The 17,893-nt window shown below is 35.7% G+C and overlaps 1 protein-coding gene across 2 annotated transcripts in view; it reads left to right on the top strand.

The window, feature by feature from the left end:
• The window catches only part of LOC121384737 (protein FAM160B1-like), a 66,410-nt gene that overhangs the window by 2,859 nt on the left and 45,658 nt on the right, over nucleotides 1–17,893 (top strand). For both annotated transcript variants that reach the window (XM_041515265.1, XM_041515264.1), the window contains exons 2-9: nucleotides 1,603–1,681; nucleotides 2,272–2,444; nucleotides 4,658–4,762; nucleotides 5,065–5,187; nucleotides 5,324–5,455; nucleotides 7,892–8,085; nucleotides 9,630–9,821; nucleotides 17,199–17,278. In XM_041515265.1, the coding sequence (XP_041371199.1) occupies nucleotides 1,603–1,681; nucleotides 2,272–2,444; nucleotides 4,658–4,762; nucleotides 5,065–5,187; nucleotides 5,324–5,455; nucleotides 7,892–8,085; nucleotides 9,630–9,821; nucleotides 17,199–17,278 (1,078 nt within the window). The remainder of the gene's footprint in view (nucleotides 1–1,602; nucleotides 1,682–2,271; nucleotides 2,445–4,657; nucleotides 4,763–5,064; nucleotides 5,188–5,323; nucleotides 5,456–7,891; nucleotides 8,086–9,629; nucleotides 9,822–17,198; nucleotides 17,279–17,893) is intronic.

Genomic DNA, 17,893 nt, shown 5'->3' with positions numbered 1-17,893 from the left:
TTACACCTACCCATTGAGCTTTGTGGAGCACTCACACAGGGTTTAGAGTCGGTATCTGGATTAAAAATCCCATGCCTCGACTGGGATCCGAACCCAGTACCTACCAGTCTGTAGACCGATGGCCTACCACGACGCCACCGAGGCCGGTATATTATTAATTGATGCTTATATGTAATTCATTTAGTAGAAATATAAGTACAGTTAATGTTAATGAAAGTATTCAAGACAATATAAGGCATACATTTAATTTAATTTTCATTTCAACTTATTTTCGTGCTTTCAGGTATATCATAATCCTCAGGCACGCTGTCCTGGGCACAGACCTCAGCTATCTGGGCTGTCTTTCCAGGACAGTGAGCTAGTGGTTAGTACCAGGCTGTGAACCCTGTACCTACCAGTCTTATGTCTGATAGCTTAACCACGACACCACAGAGGCCGGTCACATTTAATTATTTTCCGCTGTACCAGTAATTTCCTAGGTCTGCTGCCAGTATTTGCTAAATGGAGTTATTTCCCTTGAATAGAAAAATGTCATTCTTTGGAAACAGTTTTTGATAATTTTCCTCTTCAGTTCTAATATTGATCAAGTGCTACTTCCTGAAAAGAAGGTGAAACTTTTTTATTAATGCTCTACCGGTCCAACTGGATGGTACTATAGGTCTGTCTGTCTGTTTTTCTGTCCTACATAATTTTCTTGTTGTTTTTGGGGGTTTTTTCCCCCACAATATGCCTCACGGTAAGGAGCTGAAATGTTGTGTATAGGTTCATCATGTACTATTACAGATCGAGTTTGATTTTCATTGCAAATTACTCATTTTTGACAGAGTTATGGCCCTTGAATTTAGGAAATATGAAGGTTTGTTTTCCTGACTTTTTTTTACTGCAGTTGTGCAGTGCTGAAAATTTTTATATAACTTTATCATGTAGGCCTACTGTTACATATCAGGTTTTATTTTCATGACCCTTGAACTAAGAAGAGATGTACATTTGTTGGGCCCAGTAGGGGACATGTATCAATTGCTTTAGTAATACAGAATGCTTGTTTCATTATGATGATATGTTGTGTAATAATTTAATATAATAAGAAAATTGTTAAAAAGACAACAACTATAGATACAGATGTCTGTGTTGTAGATGTACATAGAAAAAAACATACATACATGTATATGCGTGTAAATTACTAAAATTGACCCTTAAAAAACACCAAAAAACCCTAGGGTTGGGGATATGCAGCTTTATTCAACTGTTGAACATATCAGAATAGCTCCTAAACCAGTATATGTTTTGGCTCATAAGCATGCAGGGCCATAAATAATGAGTGTTAGAGAGGCAGTTAAAGTTTTTTGTTTGTTTTTTTAAATCAGGACTACATGTAAGTAATAATAAGGTTTTATTATGCTACACCAAAAGAGCACTTTTAAGCTAAAAAGGGAATGGTTTGCCTGTCATGCCCTACCCGACTCCTGGCATAATTTCAGGTTTTCAAAATGCAGAATGCAATCAAATTTGCAAGGTAGAGAAACACTTATTGTAGTGAATTGCTTGCACATACATGTACATATGTGTATACACATTTATTGTTTACTTCTTTTTCTTTTTTAGTTTTCTTCAGATGTTACTTTGCTGGAAGAGTTTGTTTATCATTGGAAGTCTGTTACTAACTATTTTGTTAATAGCAAAGGTACATGTATGGTACAAGTTTATAATTTTATTGAGATATTGGTATAGCTGGAAGGGTAAAATGTATTTGTAAGAATAGAGTATCCATATTGAAACCACTTTATTAATACAGCTAGACATTTACCTACCTGTATAAGCCATTGTCTGTGCCACATATTGACTTCTTTTATACAAGAAAAGAAAAAAAAATCAAGGTACCGTACCTAAAATATATTTTATAGTTTAGTTTTGATCCTAGCCCTGTTATGTTTATATTAACCTGACGTTAAGTGTACATGTACTGTTATTATTATAATTGCTTTTTGTATTTTCTAATTTTAATTTGCTTGTGTTACATGTATACTGGTTTTAAGGGATCTGTGTTTGGACAATTTTCAGGGATTTGACAAATTGCACTGAGACAATGCTTTATTATTGTTAGTATTATTATTATTATTTTAACTTATTTATTTATTTTTAAAATTTATTATTATTATTATTTAATGATGGGCATACAAGTATTTGAAATAATGAAATATTTTTATTGCCTTAATGTAAATTCTGACAAATGTGCTATTTGAAGTTGGTTTTGTTTTTTTTTTTTCATTTTAGATGCCCGATGTCCCATTGAGCAGACGCGGATTCCCGTCCATGTTGAACAGATGATGCACATTCTTTCCCAAGAGGAGGAGGAGTCAAACGGCAGTGGCACCACTGGACCGTGTCTGGAGTACGTTCTGCAGCACAAGCTGATGGAAACTCTCTACACACTGGGACGAACTGATGTGAGTCTTCGGGATGACTCATCCTGTATAAATGATTCTACATTTGTTTCAGGGCTCGAAACTCACCAAAAAATATGGGGATCCAAAAATTAATAATTGATGTTGGCAAATTATGGTAAGAGAACCACAAGCAAGATTTTAATGTGGAATACAAATATTAATAGTGGCTCATAGATTATAGCTCTAAAGAAGATTGCCCACATATTATTATCTGGGTGACTAATGTCATTATTTTTTAAATATTTAAGTTGCCCACACGGGACATTGGTGGCATTTGGCGACCTGGCCACAGACCGTTTCGAGGCCTGTGTTTGCACACATATTTGTACATGTACAATGAACACAGATTTTGGGGGGATTGTTTTTTTAACAGGATTCAAATTAGATTATTGTAATAGTAATCTTGAAGAGACTATCCTGAATTTGTTGTCTTTGTAAGATATTTCCAAGAAGCAGAGTCTTTTTAATGACTAAACTTACATTATTAAATATATTGTGTTTGTTTAAAACATCAGAGATTGTACATTCAATATGTTTCTAGTCATTCTATATATATATATATATATATCAAAACGTTCTGAGACTACCACAGCACGCCAACAGATGGCAGTACGGAGATGCGCGTGCTGTGGGGGTTAGCAGTAACCGTCATCAGGCAGTCTACCAAGTGGCGTTGTTCTGTGAACATCTTGTGTTGTGCTATGGGAGTTTTTGTGACCACGTGCATGGGCACATTTGCGATTTCATCATGGACTGTAAACTAGAGCAGAGAGTGAACATCAAATTCTGCGTCAAACTCAGTAAATCTGCAACTGAGACTTTTGACATGATTTGTCATGTGTATTGCAATGAAGCAATGAGTCGTGTGAGGTGTTTTGAGTGGCACGCACACTTCAAGAGCGGCAGAACATCACTGGATGACGACAAGAGGTCTGGGCGACCTTCCACGAGCTCAACCCCGCATGGTCATCGTTTTCGTCAACATTCACAGGGTTGTTCACTGTGAATTCATCCACGGGGGCCAGACCGTCAATGACAAGTTCTACTGCAATGTTCTGAGGCATCTGAGGGAGGACATTCGGCGGAAACTGCCTGAACTGTGGCACGAGGGCAATTGGATGCTTCATGACGATAATGCACCCTCTCACCGAGCTCTCGTAACATGTGAGTTTCTCGGCCGTAACAGCATGGTGTCCCTATCGCACCCGCCCTACTCGCCAGATTTGGCCCCTTGCGACTTCTTCCTCTTCCCAAAGATGAAGTTGCTGCTGAAGAATCGCCGTTTTGACACTGGAGGAGATCCTGTGCGAATCGCAGAAGGTGCTTGACACGCTTGGAGAACAAGACTTCCAGAACGCGTTCCAGCAGTGGCAGTGGCGCTGGGAACGCTGTATCACTGCTCAAGGGGACCATTTTGAAGCGGATGGTACCCAAACTTGAATCAAGTGAATACTTTCTTGTACATAGGCCTAGTCTCGAAACCTTTTGATACCACCTCGTATATATATATATATATATATATATATTGTGTGTATGTATACAGAATGCTACACTTCTTTTCGTTAGATATCAGTGTTATGAAACAAGCTACATGTAACTAAGTATGGTCAGATAAAAGGAAATTTTGCAAGTTTCATAAAAATTATTTCTAACAAAAACGAGTATGGTATTTTATTTATTATTCACCTCAAAGAATGTAATATTTGTCAGAAAATACGTAAATTCCAGCATTGAGTAGGTATAAGCATTTTGCACCAAGGCAGACCTGCATCAGAATCCTCTACTCTACAACTTAATCCAGTGTGACCACTTTGCAAAACAATTTGTTTACTAATGTAAGAGTGACAAAAATAAGCATAATATTTAATTTGTCAGTCTATAATCCAAATAAAAATAAAGTGTAAATTGCCAATATTTTACCACTTTGGAGAACGCAAGTAACTGTGTATATGTTCATTGCACACATATCCTGAAATATAATTTACTAATTGGTATCTAATAAAAATTTAATGAACTACATATCGGTACGGTACAAAGGAAAAACAACCTACAAAACTCGCTGCCGGTTTGTCTAGCTTGTGTTGATGTGAAACTTACAACTTCTGTACAAAACTGGTGGTGCGTACCATATTGGTATGACACTGCCATGTGTTTACCAGGTCGGTAATATAAATTGTATTATGTTTAAATTTGACTATTTGTGTGTCTTCTAGCATCCACCAGGAATGAAGCAGATTGTCCTGATATTTTTCACCAAGCTGCTGTCCCGGATTAAGCATCCACTGTTACCGCACATCAACGTTCACAGAGCCGTGCAGGTGAGAAGAGTCATATGCTTCTACCAGAGTCTGTGTCCCAGTTTATTACATTATAGGCAACAACTGGGTGATTATTATTAAAGCTGTGTTATATACAAAACGGTGTCTTTGTAAGTAAATGTGTATGCATATTAAACAATTTTTTTTTTAAATGATTAATTTTGTGATTACAACTTTATTAATTTGTGATTATAACTTTATTAATTTGTGATTATAACTTTATTAATTTGTGATTATAACTGTTTGGGATTAAAAGTGTGTTAGCTAGTTTATGTTTAAAACTGTATATTTGTGTCTTTCAGAGACTGGTTAAAACCTGTGGAGAAACAAAGGCAGCACCATCAGAGAAGGAAGAAATTGAATATCTTTGTACAGTGTGTTCCAAGATTAAATCGGACCCATATCTGATCAACTTTTTTATTGAGGTACAGCCTCATTTATAATGGGGGTAAAACTGCTTCTCGTAAGCGACAACCGTATTATCATCAAACATACGTCGCCTATTGTTTTTGTTCTTATTCGTCTTGCTTGAAACTTAAACGGAAGTGTTTTCTCTTCTAGATACCTAGAAAGAACACACAAAATGCTGGGAAGAAATTGCCAGCTGACCAGTCTACAATACAGTCAAAACTATCTGCAGGAAGACAAGACTTTTCACTTGTCAATGCTTTATTGGTGTTGTCTCGTAGTGAGGTAAGTACCGTGGTGTTTAGAGGTCTATTCGACATATTCAGTGCTAAATGATGGGTTGGAATTTTGTACTTTTCGAAGAGACTGTACTAAGTGACATGTTTCCAACTGAAATAGAACTTTTAATGACTAAGCTAATGATATTTTCTTTTTGTAATACCAGGGTTCCTCTCTAATACATGATCTTGTGTTCTAGGATGCGAGAGTGACTGTGAAGGCTTGTGAAGGTCTGATGTTGTGTGCCACTCTAATACATGATCTTGTGTTATAGGATGCGAGAGTGGGTGTGGAGGCTTGTGAAGTCTGATGTTTTGTGCCACTCTAATACATGATCTTGTGTTCTAGGATGCGAGAGTGGCTGTGAAGGCTTGTTGGGGTCTGATGTTGTGTGCCACTCTAATACATGATCTTGTGTTCTAGGATGCGAGAGTGGCTGTGAAGGCTTGTTGGGGTCTGATGTTGTGTGCCACTCTAATACATGATCTTGTATTCTAGAATGCGAGAGTGGCTGTGAAGGCTTGTGAAGTCTGATGTTGTGTGCCACTCTAATACATGATGTTGGTTTCTAGAATGCGAGAGTGGCTGTCAAGGCTTGTGACGTCTGATGTTGTGTGCCACTGTAATACATGATGTTGGTTTCTAGAATGCGAGAGTGGCTATGAAGGCTTGTGAAGGTCTGATGTGTTCCACTCTAATACATGATCTTGTGTTCTAGAATGCGAGAGTGGCTGTGAAGGCTTGTGAAGGTCTGATGTATTCCACTCTAATACATGATCTTGTGTTCTAGAATGCGAGAGTGGCTGTCAAGGCTTGTGAAGGTCTGATGTATTCCACTGTAATACATGATCTTGTGTTCTAGAATGCGAGAGTGGCTGTCAAGGCTTGTGAAGGTCTGATGTATTCCACTGTAATACATGATCTTGTGTTCTAGAATGCGAGAGTGGCTGTCAAGGCTTGTGAAGGTCTGATGTATTCCACTGTAATACATGATCTTGTGTTCTAGAATGCGAGAGTGGCTGTCAAGGGTTGTGAAGGTCTGATGTATTCCACTGTAATACATGATCTTGTGTTCTAGAATGCGAGAGTGGCTGTCAAGGCTTGTGAAGGTCTGATGTATTCCACTGTAATACATGATCTTGTGTTCTAGAATGCGATAGTGGCTGTCAAGGCTTGTGAAGGTCTGATGTATTCCACTGTAATACATGATCTTGTGTTCTAGAATGCGAGAGTGGCTGTCAAGGCTTGTGAAGGTCTGATGTATTCCACTGTAATACATGATCTTGTGTTCTAGAATGCGAGAGTGGCTGTCAAGGCTTGTGAGGTCTGATGTATTCCACTGTAATACATGATCTTGTGTTCTAGAATGCGAGAGTGGCTGTGAAGGCTTGTGAAGGTCTGATGTATTCCACTCTAATACATGATCTTGTGTTCTAGAATGCAAGAGTGGCTGTGAAGGCTTGTGAAGGTCTGATGTATTCCACTCTAATACATGATCTTGTGTTCTAGAATGCGAGAGTGGCTGTGAAGGCTTGTTGGGGTCTGATGTTGTATGCCACTCTAATACATGATCTTGTGTTCTAGAATGCGAGAGTGGCTATGAAAGCTTGTGAGGTCTGATGTGTTCCACTCTAATACATGATCTTGTGTTCTAGAATGCGAGAGTGGCTATGAAGGCTTGTGAGGTCTGATGTATTCCACTCTAATACATGATGTTGTGTTCTAGAATGCGAGAGTGGCTATGAAGGCTTGTGAAGGTCTGATTTTGTGTGCCACTCTAATACATGATCTTGTGTTCTAGAATGCGAGAGTGGCTATGAAGGCTTGTGAAGGTCTGATGTATTCCACTCTAATACATGATCTTGTGTTCTAGAATGCAAGAGTGGCTGTGAAGGCTTGTGAGGTCTGATGTGTTCCACTCTAATACATGATCTTGTGTTCTAGAATGCAAGAGTGGCTATGAAGGCTTGTGAGGTCTGATGTGTTCCACTCTAATACATGATCTTGTGTTCTAGAATGCGAGAGTGGCTGTCAAGGCTTGTGAGGGTCTGATGTGTTCCACTCTAATACATGATCTTGTGTTCTAGAATGCATGAGTGGCTATGAAGGCTTGTGAGGTCTGATGTGTTCCACTCTAATACATGATCTTGTGTTCTAGAATGCGAGAGTGGCTGTCAAGGCTTGTGAGGGTCTGATGTGTTTCACTCTAATACATGATCTTGTGTTCTAGAATGCGAGAGTGGCTGTCAAGGCTTGTGAGGTCTGATGTGTTCCACTCTAATACATGATCTTGTGTTCTAGAATGCGAGAGTGGCTGTCAAGGCTTGTGAGGTCTGATGTGTTCCACTCTAATACATGATGTTGTGTTCTAGGATGTGAGAGTGGCTGTCAAGGCTTGTTGGGGTCTGATGTGCCGCTCTAATACATGATCTTGTCTTCTAGGATGCGAGAGTGGCTGTGAAAGCTTGTGAGGGTCTGATGTTGTGTGCCAGTCTCCCCACTCAATGCGCTGCACAGTGTATCTGTGACCACACCAACTTCTGTGACGACCTTGCCGAACGTCTCTGTGAGCTCTACGATGCCCTGCCAACCATGATAAGTCCTGTAGATATTGACACAGTTAGTGCCAAATGGGGGTGAGTTTCATATACATACACGGCTTTAGAAAAACATTTGAAAATAATTATTGACATTTTTTCCTTGAAAAGTATTGTAGTTTTAATAACTGTGCCTTTGTCCCTTGTTATCTTTAAGTAGATTTGGATTTTACTGTCCGATCAACCTATCAGATTTAATGCTGGTAGACAGTGTTTATTTTATTTTTATTTTTTTAATTATTAATACCTGTAGTAGAAAGTGAAAGCAGTTGACAAAGACTTTTCTCACTAACCGTAAGCCTCTATACTGGATATATACATGCTTGAACCTTGTTTTGAAATTAGCAGGCAAATAAAACCTATTTATTATATTTTATTGAATACTCTTTTTTTTAATTTCATGGTGCATTGCATTTGACTTAATTTTTTCCATATTTGTCATAATTTGTGGTCATTTTAAGTACCTGTTTTTAGAATTGTTAAACTATTTATAGCACCATGTTTGTAAAGTACACTCATGTCACTTTAGTCTGCGCGTTACACAAGTCTGCACACATTAATTACATTACATTACGTCTTGAAACGAGTGTTGGGGTATGTTTGTAAACAAACAAACAACATTAATTTAATTCATAAAACAATTGTTAAAACAACACAGATTGGTTGTGAATATATGTATAAAACTGGTAGATAACAATTTGATTGAAAAAAACCTCTGAATTAATGCATTAAAAGTATACTCTTGTCAACACATGTCTGTCACTGCAGTAATGATCAACCTTGTATATTAACTTACACAATTTTACATAGAAGCTTCAATACATACCTTATTGTAATTTATGAATCCATATGATATATATCTTTTATTTTATCTGTTAACGTAAACATCCAAGCATACTCCCTCCGAGTGACACAACCGGCAATATGGCTGCTAGACGACCAAGCTTACACTGCCTAGTTTTCGCTATAGCCTGTTTCAAAATTATCATTGATTGTGCTATATTTCTAACGAACACAGTCTGTGCTCATTTACACAGTTAATAACAGACAACTTTTGTTGAATATGATAATAAATTTTGACATTGGCCTTTTTTATATTGTCATTTTGTGTTACCAAACTAAGGAGCATGGAACACCATTTATATTTATCTCATTTGCACAATCAAAATTTCCTGAAACAGACTATAATAGGAAGTGCACGTTGTCTAGAACTTACGAAAAATCGGACCCATTATCTGTTGTTGTTTCTGTGAATATCAGCAGAAGTGGTTGTTTTAATGTTTGCTGCACAGACTTATGTGCTGTCATGCAGGCTACTAAATACAGCGGGGTGCCACTAAAAATGCATTCGTTACTTCAGTTTAAATTTAAAAAAAATTAAAATAGCATTCAGTAGTAACACGTTTATTGTTCCATTATACAATGGCGGTGAAATATATATTTTAAAAGAAAGATTTTAACTTTAAAATATAACACAAATGCTTAGGTGCGCAGACTTAGCTTCCACCAGTGTATATTATTATTACCATTTTAAACATGCTTCCTGTTTAATTGCATTGTAATAATTTTTATTTGTTTCCTAGCCTGGATGTCATAACCGAGAGAGAAGACCACCAGTCGTTTAGGGGAAAACGGACTCTGACATCATTCATCTCATGGCTTGACTACTGTGATCAGCTCATTGCCATGGCCAACCCCTTGGTAGCAGGGGCCCTGGCCAAGTCCATTCACAACAAGCTGCTCATTGGCAAAGTCCAGCATAACATTTTACAAACGTAAGGACATTGTTTTTAATTAGAAAGTTTGTTTTGTTTAGAGCACATTGATTTATTAATCACCATTTGATGTAAAAGATTTGGTCATTTTGATGTATTGTCTTAGAGAGGTAACCCACTACATTTTTCCACTAGTAGCAAGAGATCTTTTATATACACCATCCGACAGACATGGTAGCACATAACACGGCTTTTGATATACCAGTCGTGGTGCACTGGCTGTGACCAGAAATTGTCTTTATTTAGAGCAACATACTAGTAAATGAAATTAAAATTATCTGTTCAGGGCAAACTCTGTCACCAAATTTGCCAATTACGAATTTTAGGAACAATTGTTTTGAAAAATAACTCTGGGTTTTGCATTTTTAAAAATAATTTATCGAAATGTTTTGTTCACCCCAGAGCTAGCCCTCATGTTGAACATGTAAATAATTCAATGTTTAATTTTTACTGAATATTTTAAGATATTAATCACAACATGGATTATCAAATATGAATATAAAAACGTAAAATGTAGATGTTTGAACCAAATGCATTACAGGACAATTTCTTAAAGTTCATTTTACTGCTGTACAGTAACATTATTCAGTGTTCTCGCCCGCCCCACTATTGCATTTTGTCGCCCTTCTTTCATGTTCTGCCGCCATCCTTTATTTTTCTGCGACCCTTCTTTATTTTTCCACACCCTACTGTATTTTACAACACCTATCTCAGCTATTTCCAAATGCACACTTTTTCCCACCCACAAAAAAAAATCACCAGTCTGCACACTGGACATCAAAGGAAACAAGCTCCGGTGTGTGTAAAAGCAACTGACGAAAAACTTCAGTACCTTACAACAGTTACCGTCATGTAATTTTACAGTATTTTTAACAGCCTCTATTTTATCCCATACCTGTATCCATTTGTATGTTTGATACACACAATAAAAGTTATATTTTATTCGAGTAATGAAAACATTTTATTTTTTATGGATTCGGCAATATCCGACTGAAAAACCACTTATTTGGAGCTAAATTTGGCACGTGATCAGAACGGTCATTCTCTTTTGTTTCCACTAACTATTGTCTTATATTTTGTCCTCAATTGTAGATTTAATTGGTTGTAACTGGTGATTTTTACTTTCTGTCATTTCTGTGATTCTGTTTATTCAGCAATTCTTTATAAAATATTATAAACTTTTAATTTTGGGGGGATATTACCGCTTATAAAACAACAGAAGTGGTAGTGTTAATCATTAAAATCATTTTTATCTTGGGTGCCAAATAATATATACACTGCCTTTACAAAAACAAAACTACTTTTTATCAGCTGGTGATATCAATGCGATCGATTCATTTGATGAAGATGGAAATAAAATGAACAAAATTATTTTTTTATCCCACATTAGGGGATCACTGTACAAACATCTTTATTGTTTTTGATATATCTTGAAATTGTTATTAAAATAATAATATTAAAATTTTGATCAGTTCAACAAAACCGGAACAGCCTGTGAATTTCAGACCGACAACATCTCAATTAAAAGATGAGTCAATTTGTATTTTGTATCAACTTTTTTGGTGCCAAATACTGAGAGGCAAAATAAGGAGTATATCTTTCCACAAAGTCGACCAACACACAATGCTATATGGTAACCAAGCTTTCCCTTTTTTTTTCTTTTTTTTTTTTTGAAGAGTGTGGTGCCACGCTGCCACCTTCCTTTAATTTTCACCCAGTGAGATACTGATTATTACCGTATATCTTCGCCTGTAAGTCGATCTCGGCTATAAGTCGAGTCCCTAATTTCAAGCCCTGAAAACGTATTTTTTTATTGACCCGTTTATAAGTCGACCCATGAAAAACTACTTATAAATATTGAAATATTTCTTATTTTCAGCACATGAGAACAATAATATTTGAACAAAAGAAAATTATTTTACAAACTTCGGTTTTCACGTTTTGTACATCGCAATATGATCAGACTATTCCAATCAAACTATCATTATTACATAGCATCAAAACGAAATATTCCCTTAGTAGAAAGTGAAAGCTGTTTGACTGTTACTGTATAGTACTGTACAGATGGTTTTGTGCACAGACAACAACTTTATTTATAAACACTGACAACAGATCACTACGATAAAACTGAAAGTATCACGTTTTGCCGCCATATTAATACATGTAAGGAGGATAACTCTGGAAAGTACACTGGTTTTTGTACCAAATGATGTGTGTCCCTATTGCTCTAGATAAGTGAACTGCAGAGATCAGTCTATTTTAAGGGAAAGCTTAGTAATATTCATGAAGTTAATCACCGCCAAAACATTGTTTGAACAACCATTAATGCCAGTGACCAGATTTCAAAATAAACTCAGGCAACAGGTAGTTGGTATTGTTTACATTTTTACTATTAGTTATGACTGTTAATTTAACTAAGTGGACTGTTGTCTTGGCATGTGAGTGAGATCGTACGCCTTTTCGCATAACCAAAACCGTTCTAATGCCAAAAAAAATAGGTTATAAAAAATAAATGTGTCAAATTAACATATTTGAGTATAAATACATGGCATACTTCAACAATAAAACTTGTAAAATAATCCCCAAAACAGTAATATTTTTTGGTGAACTTTTTTTACCCTCTTATAAGTCGACCCCCCCAAGTTATAAGATAATTTTTGGGTGAAAAAAATTCGACTTATAGGCGAAGATATACGGTAGTCACATAAAATGTAGTTTATACGATTTAGGGGATTTTGACTCTTGTTGTGCTTCATGAGAAGTATTTGAAAGGCTGTGTTATTTGTTAGCCTGCTTGTTGGTAGGTGCATATAAAAAGATCTCCTGCTGTTAATCAAGACGAGTAACCTGTATTTGATGGCAGGGTTGATTGTTTCAGTGTGTTTCACGATTGTTAAATAGAGGATAATAAACACGTTACCAGTTGTTATAAAATTTATTTCTAGAGTGAAATAATTTTCACTTGACATAAGCTTTAGAGAGTGACAAATAAAAAAGATTTCACATGGGACATAAATTTAAAAATAACTGGTAATGAGTTTGTTAATTCTATTTATTACATCAGCTATTTTTTCTCTCAAAGTCTTTTGTGTTCGATATCCATGGATGAACATACATATAGAAATGGTGTAGCCACTTTTTATACTGTTTTGAGTATTGCTGTTACCTTTTATGCATGTTCAGAGGAAATTAAAAACAAAAAGTTCTATTTATTCTGTTAAAAAAAAATCTATGTAGAGGATTCATCACAAGTATTTTTCAATAAGGAAAATATCAACCAAGTCTATGTTAATCAGTATTTGTCGAGGCTCTGCCGAGACAAATAACGATTAACTAGATGAGGTTGATATTTTACATATTAAAAAACATGAGTAGTAAATTCTATTTATCCTATAACATTTCTAAAATAGCATTTTAATTTGATTTTTAGTAAATCACAGAACAAAAGTCGCCTCCATCAGTATATGATCTCAAATTAGTTTGATGTCACGCATTTTAAGTAAATTTTACTCAGGTATACAATTCTTGTTGGCTTAATTGTAAAGAAATGACCCATTCACAGCAACACATTATTACCTAGAGACCGTGCAAATTTGCGTATACCTTTAAAGTTTTATAAATTATCACATGGGTTTATAACATGGATATCATGGGTAAATTATAGGATAAAATGACTTAACAAAATGCTATTTTGTTACAAATTCAACAACAAAAGCTGAGAGATGTAAATGTAAACTCTCTAAACTGTGTACAGTAAGACCTCGATAATCTGGACTCCAGTAGTCCGGAAACCTCACCTTACGGACACCAGACATACAAAACCAACTCTCTACTATATAAATCTGTTCATTAGTCCGGATATTCAGCATCCGTAACTGGACGAACATTATCCAAAACAATTTGTAAAAAAATAAAGACAATTTGCTTCACTTAACCGGACGTAATTTCCAACAGATCATTTAATTAGTAAAAAATTTATAACTTGCATAAGTTATATAAATGTATAAGTTCATTCAACCATGGCCAATAAGCAGCAGTGGCCACAACCATGGCCAGTAAACGCCGATAGACAAATAACGTGTGCCAACGGTTAGGTCTAACACCTCTGAGTAGGTTAAATTGATGGTTCTGTGTTCAATAGTTTTCCTTCAACATAGAAATGACATGGTTTACTGATCTAGCAGACCGTTTTGTTAACAGGTTCATTGCCTTTCTAAAATGTAATTACTAAAATTAAGACCAATTTTCATTGGTAAAACATATATTATTTTTACTAATTCAAAAAAATGCAAAATGTCACAAAAGTACAGCCTAAATTGAAAGAAAAATGTTCGTACAAATAAATTCCAGTTCAGAAATGGGTTTTTAAAATTGAATTGTTTTCTTAAAATATGCATGTAGAATTATTTTTTATCGGTAGATTTGGTCAATGTTTTTAGAATATAAATATTAAAAAACAAAATGGTTTATGCAAATCTATATTTGTTGCTTATCTCTTTTATTGGTAAGCCATTCAAGGGAAATAAGTCTTCAGAATTCAGTACTACAGAAATTCGTTAAACCGGACACTTAGGAAAAAACATACTGTCCAGTTTATCGAAGTCTCACTGTATGGTTGCCAAATTGTGATGACATCATATTTATTTAGTACTGACAGAGTCATTGGTTTCTTAGCGCCAAATTTTCCAATACTATTATACATTACACCAGTGTATCATAATTTCTCAGCAATTTGTATATGACCGATATAAATTATAGTGAAGAGTACATAAATAAATAAATTATTATTTTTATTTCCCCAGTTATGAGTACCCGCTGGGGTAATAAAAGAATTTAAATTTGGCCAAGTATAGCAAATAGAATTACAGTGTTCTGTGGTGTTAGAGGTTACTTCATATTGTCTGTCAAATATAATGTTATATCTCACAAGGGAAATCTGCAGTCATATTATACAAGTTGTGTTTTCAAAATTCACAAAATGAGATATCAATCATATTTAAATGAAAATGTGAAATTTTTATTCCACTTGAGCATTGTAATTTCGAGACTTTAAGGTTTGACTTGATCGGAAGGACCATACTTTGAAACTGACAGCAATAATAATGTTACTTACCTGTACATAAATATGTTTATAGTAATGTCAAATGAAAATAAAATCCACTGCAACACTGCTGATACAATAAACACAGTTCCAAAAACACTCCCCCTAAAATATATGGCGTCCGGTTAGAATATTGTAAAGTCAAGAGTAAACACAGTGTTACTTTGTATGATGTCACTCACCGGCCTCGGTGGCGTCGTGGCAGGCCATCGGTCTACAGGCTGGTAGGTACTGGGTTCGGATCCCAGTCGAGGCATGGGATTTTTAATCGAGATACCGATTCCAAACCCTGAGTGAGTGCTCCGCAAGGTTCAGTGGGTAGGTGTAAACCACTTGCACCGACCAGTGATCCATAACTGGTTCAACAAAGGCCATGGTTTGTGCTATCCTGCCTGTGGGAAGTGCAAATAAAAGATCCCTTGCTGCCTGTCGTAAAAAGAGTAGCCTATGTGGCAACAGCGGGTTTCCTCTAAAAACAGTGTCAGAATGACCATATGTTTGACGTCCAATAGCCGATGATAAGATAAAAAATCAATGTGCTCTAGCGGCGTCGTTAAATAAAAAAAACTTTTTTTTTCTATGATGTCACATTCAAATGAGGTCACTTAAAAAAAATGTTTTGTTTCTGGAACATTTTATTACATTTATTTTGTATTTAAACCTAACCTCGTTTTTTTAAACCATTGATGGAAAGGACAAGAAAATTCATAAGACAATGAATAATGAAACATCATAAAATTTTAAATGCTGACAACTGTGGAAAAGCTGAAAATCAGTATGGAACATGCAATTAACTGTTCATTGTTTTGAGCATTGGACCTACAGTGAGGGCAAACGAATCGATCACATCTCCTGATCACACTTTCTTTGGTGCAGTATATTAAAAGAAGAATTTCTGGCATTATAAACCACTCTCAAGTAATCTATTAGTGTTTTATTTGCTGTTTATTTGATAAAACCCCCAACTCTGTTAGTACCCATTTAATTACTTTATTATGGCCTTACAGAGTCCCTCCCAATGTGTCATGTGATTGAAAGCTGTCATTTTTGCCATCCAACACAAACCATTTTTGTCTACTTCCGTATTTTTGATAATGATGGGTTTCGTTTCCAGGGTGAAAACAGGGATTAGTGAAAACAGTTAAAAACTATATAAACAAACATTTTCGATGTTACAATACTCGACCATACATATAGATATATATCTTTATGAATATTCATTGCTTCTCAAAAACCTGTAAAAAGCTTTTGACAGATTAGATATTGTTAGTGGTACAGCCATCGACATAGCATGTTATCTATTGAGCAATATACATAGAGGTTATTACCAGAGTGTATTATGCAAGCCTCTGGCAAGCATAATACATTATTTTTATTCCTAATATATGATATTGACGATACCGAAATACACAAGGGTAATAATCTCTTTATTATATAATCTCAAGCTTAATACAACATGTTTTTGTAAACTGTACACACAACTTTAATTCGAGTCCGCCATTACAAGATATTCAAATGACGTAAGAATATGTTGCACGGTGTATTTTTGAATGGAAATGACGTCAAACTCAAATGACGTCATTTTGGATGTCCTTACATCAAAACAAACTAGGGCTTAACGTTTTTTGTTTTCTGAACGCTGGACAGCTTTCAGTGTCAAATTGCCATTGAAATGTTTTTATTCGATGACTATGAATGCATACGTCAATTATGGAGTGTCACCCAAGTACGTTTGCTTCAATGTCAATAAACCTAGTGCCGTGACCTAGATTAATTTACATCTAATTTGCAAAGTTATCAAATTCTTAAAGGATGTGATCTGAAAAATATCACATACTTTGATTGCACTGAAAATGTAAGATATTATATGATAAATGTATATACATGTACATGTAGTTTCTAAGTACAAATAATAATAAAAATAAAAATTTAAGTAAAATTACATTTGATTTCAAATCTATTATCCATTCTTTGGAGTACAAATTTTAAGGAGATTGGCATATAAATCGAAGTGACACACAGTCACATACATGTCTAGGATCTTTGGGGATTTCTTATGAATTTTTAAGCCAAAATTATTAATTTGGTATTGAAATGGTGAAAAGCAAAAAAATAACTATGTGACAGAACAAACTGATTTAATTCTGCCTGACCATTGTGTTAATGATTATGTTGTAATGTACATTACAGGTGTGAGACTAGTGCCATCATTGGTTCAGCATACCTGACCAGGTGTCTGAGGACAGTGTGTTAATGATTATGTTGTAATGTTACAGGTGTGAGACTAGTGCCATCATTGCTACAGCATACCTGACCAGGTGTCTGAGGACAGTGTGTTCCACACCTCTTCTCTCAGGTAACTAATAGTGATATACCAGTATACAGTAAAACCTTTCTAAACTGGACATAACCATACGAGATGGGGACAGGAGAGCTGGAGCAAATTCCCAAACATTGACAAATTGAACTTTAACTCAGTTGGATTACATGTATGTATCCAGTTGGGGCGGGACCAGCTAAAAGATCCAGTTTTTAGGATAATCACTTTAGAGAAGAGTGTGTGATTTAACTCAGTTGGTTACATGTATGTACGGGACCAGCTAAAAGATCCAGTTTTTAGGATAATCACTTTAGAGAAGAGTGTGTGATTTAACTCAGTTGGTTACATGTATGTACGGGACCAGCTAAAAGATCCAGTTTTTAGGATAATCACTTTAGAGAAGAGTGTGTGATTTAACTCAGTTGGTTACATGTATGTACGGGACCAGCTAAAAGATCCAGTTTTTAGGATAATCACTTTAGAGAAGAGTGTGTGATTTAACTCAGTTGGTTACATGTATGTACGGGACCAGCTAAAAGATCCAGTTTTTAGGATAATCACTTTAGAGAAGAGTGTGTGATTTAACTCAGTTGGTTACATGTATGTACGGGACCAGCTAAAAGATCCAGTTTTTAGGATAATCACTTTAGA

The sequence above is a fragment of the Gigantopelta aegis genome, chromosome 10 (assembly GCF_016097555.1).
Source record: "Gigantopelta aegis isolate Gae_Host chromosome 10, Gae_host_genome, whole genome shotgun sequence".
NCBI lineage: Eukaryota > Metazoa > Mollusca > Gastropoda > Neomphalida > Peltospiridae > Gigantopelta > Gigantopelta aegis.
This window is presented reverse-complemented; position numbering and strand designations above follow the sequence as displayed.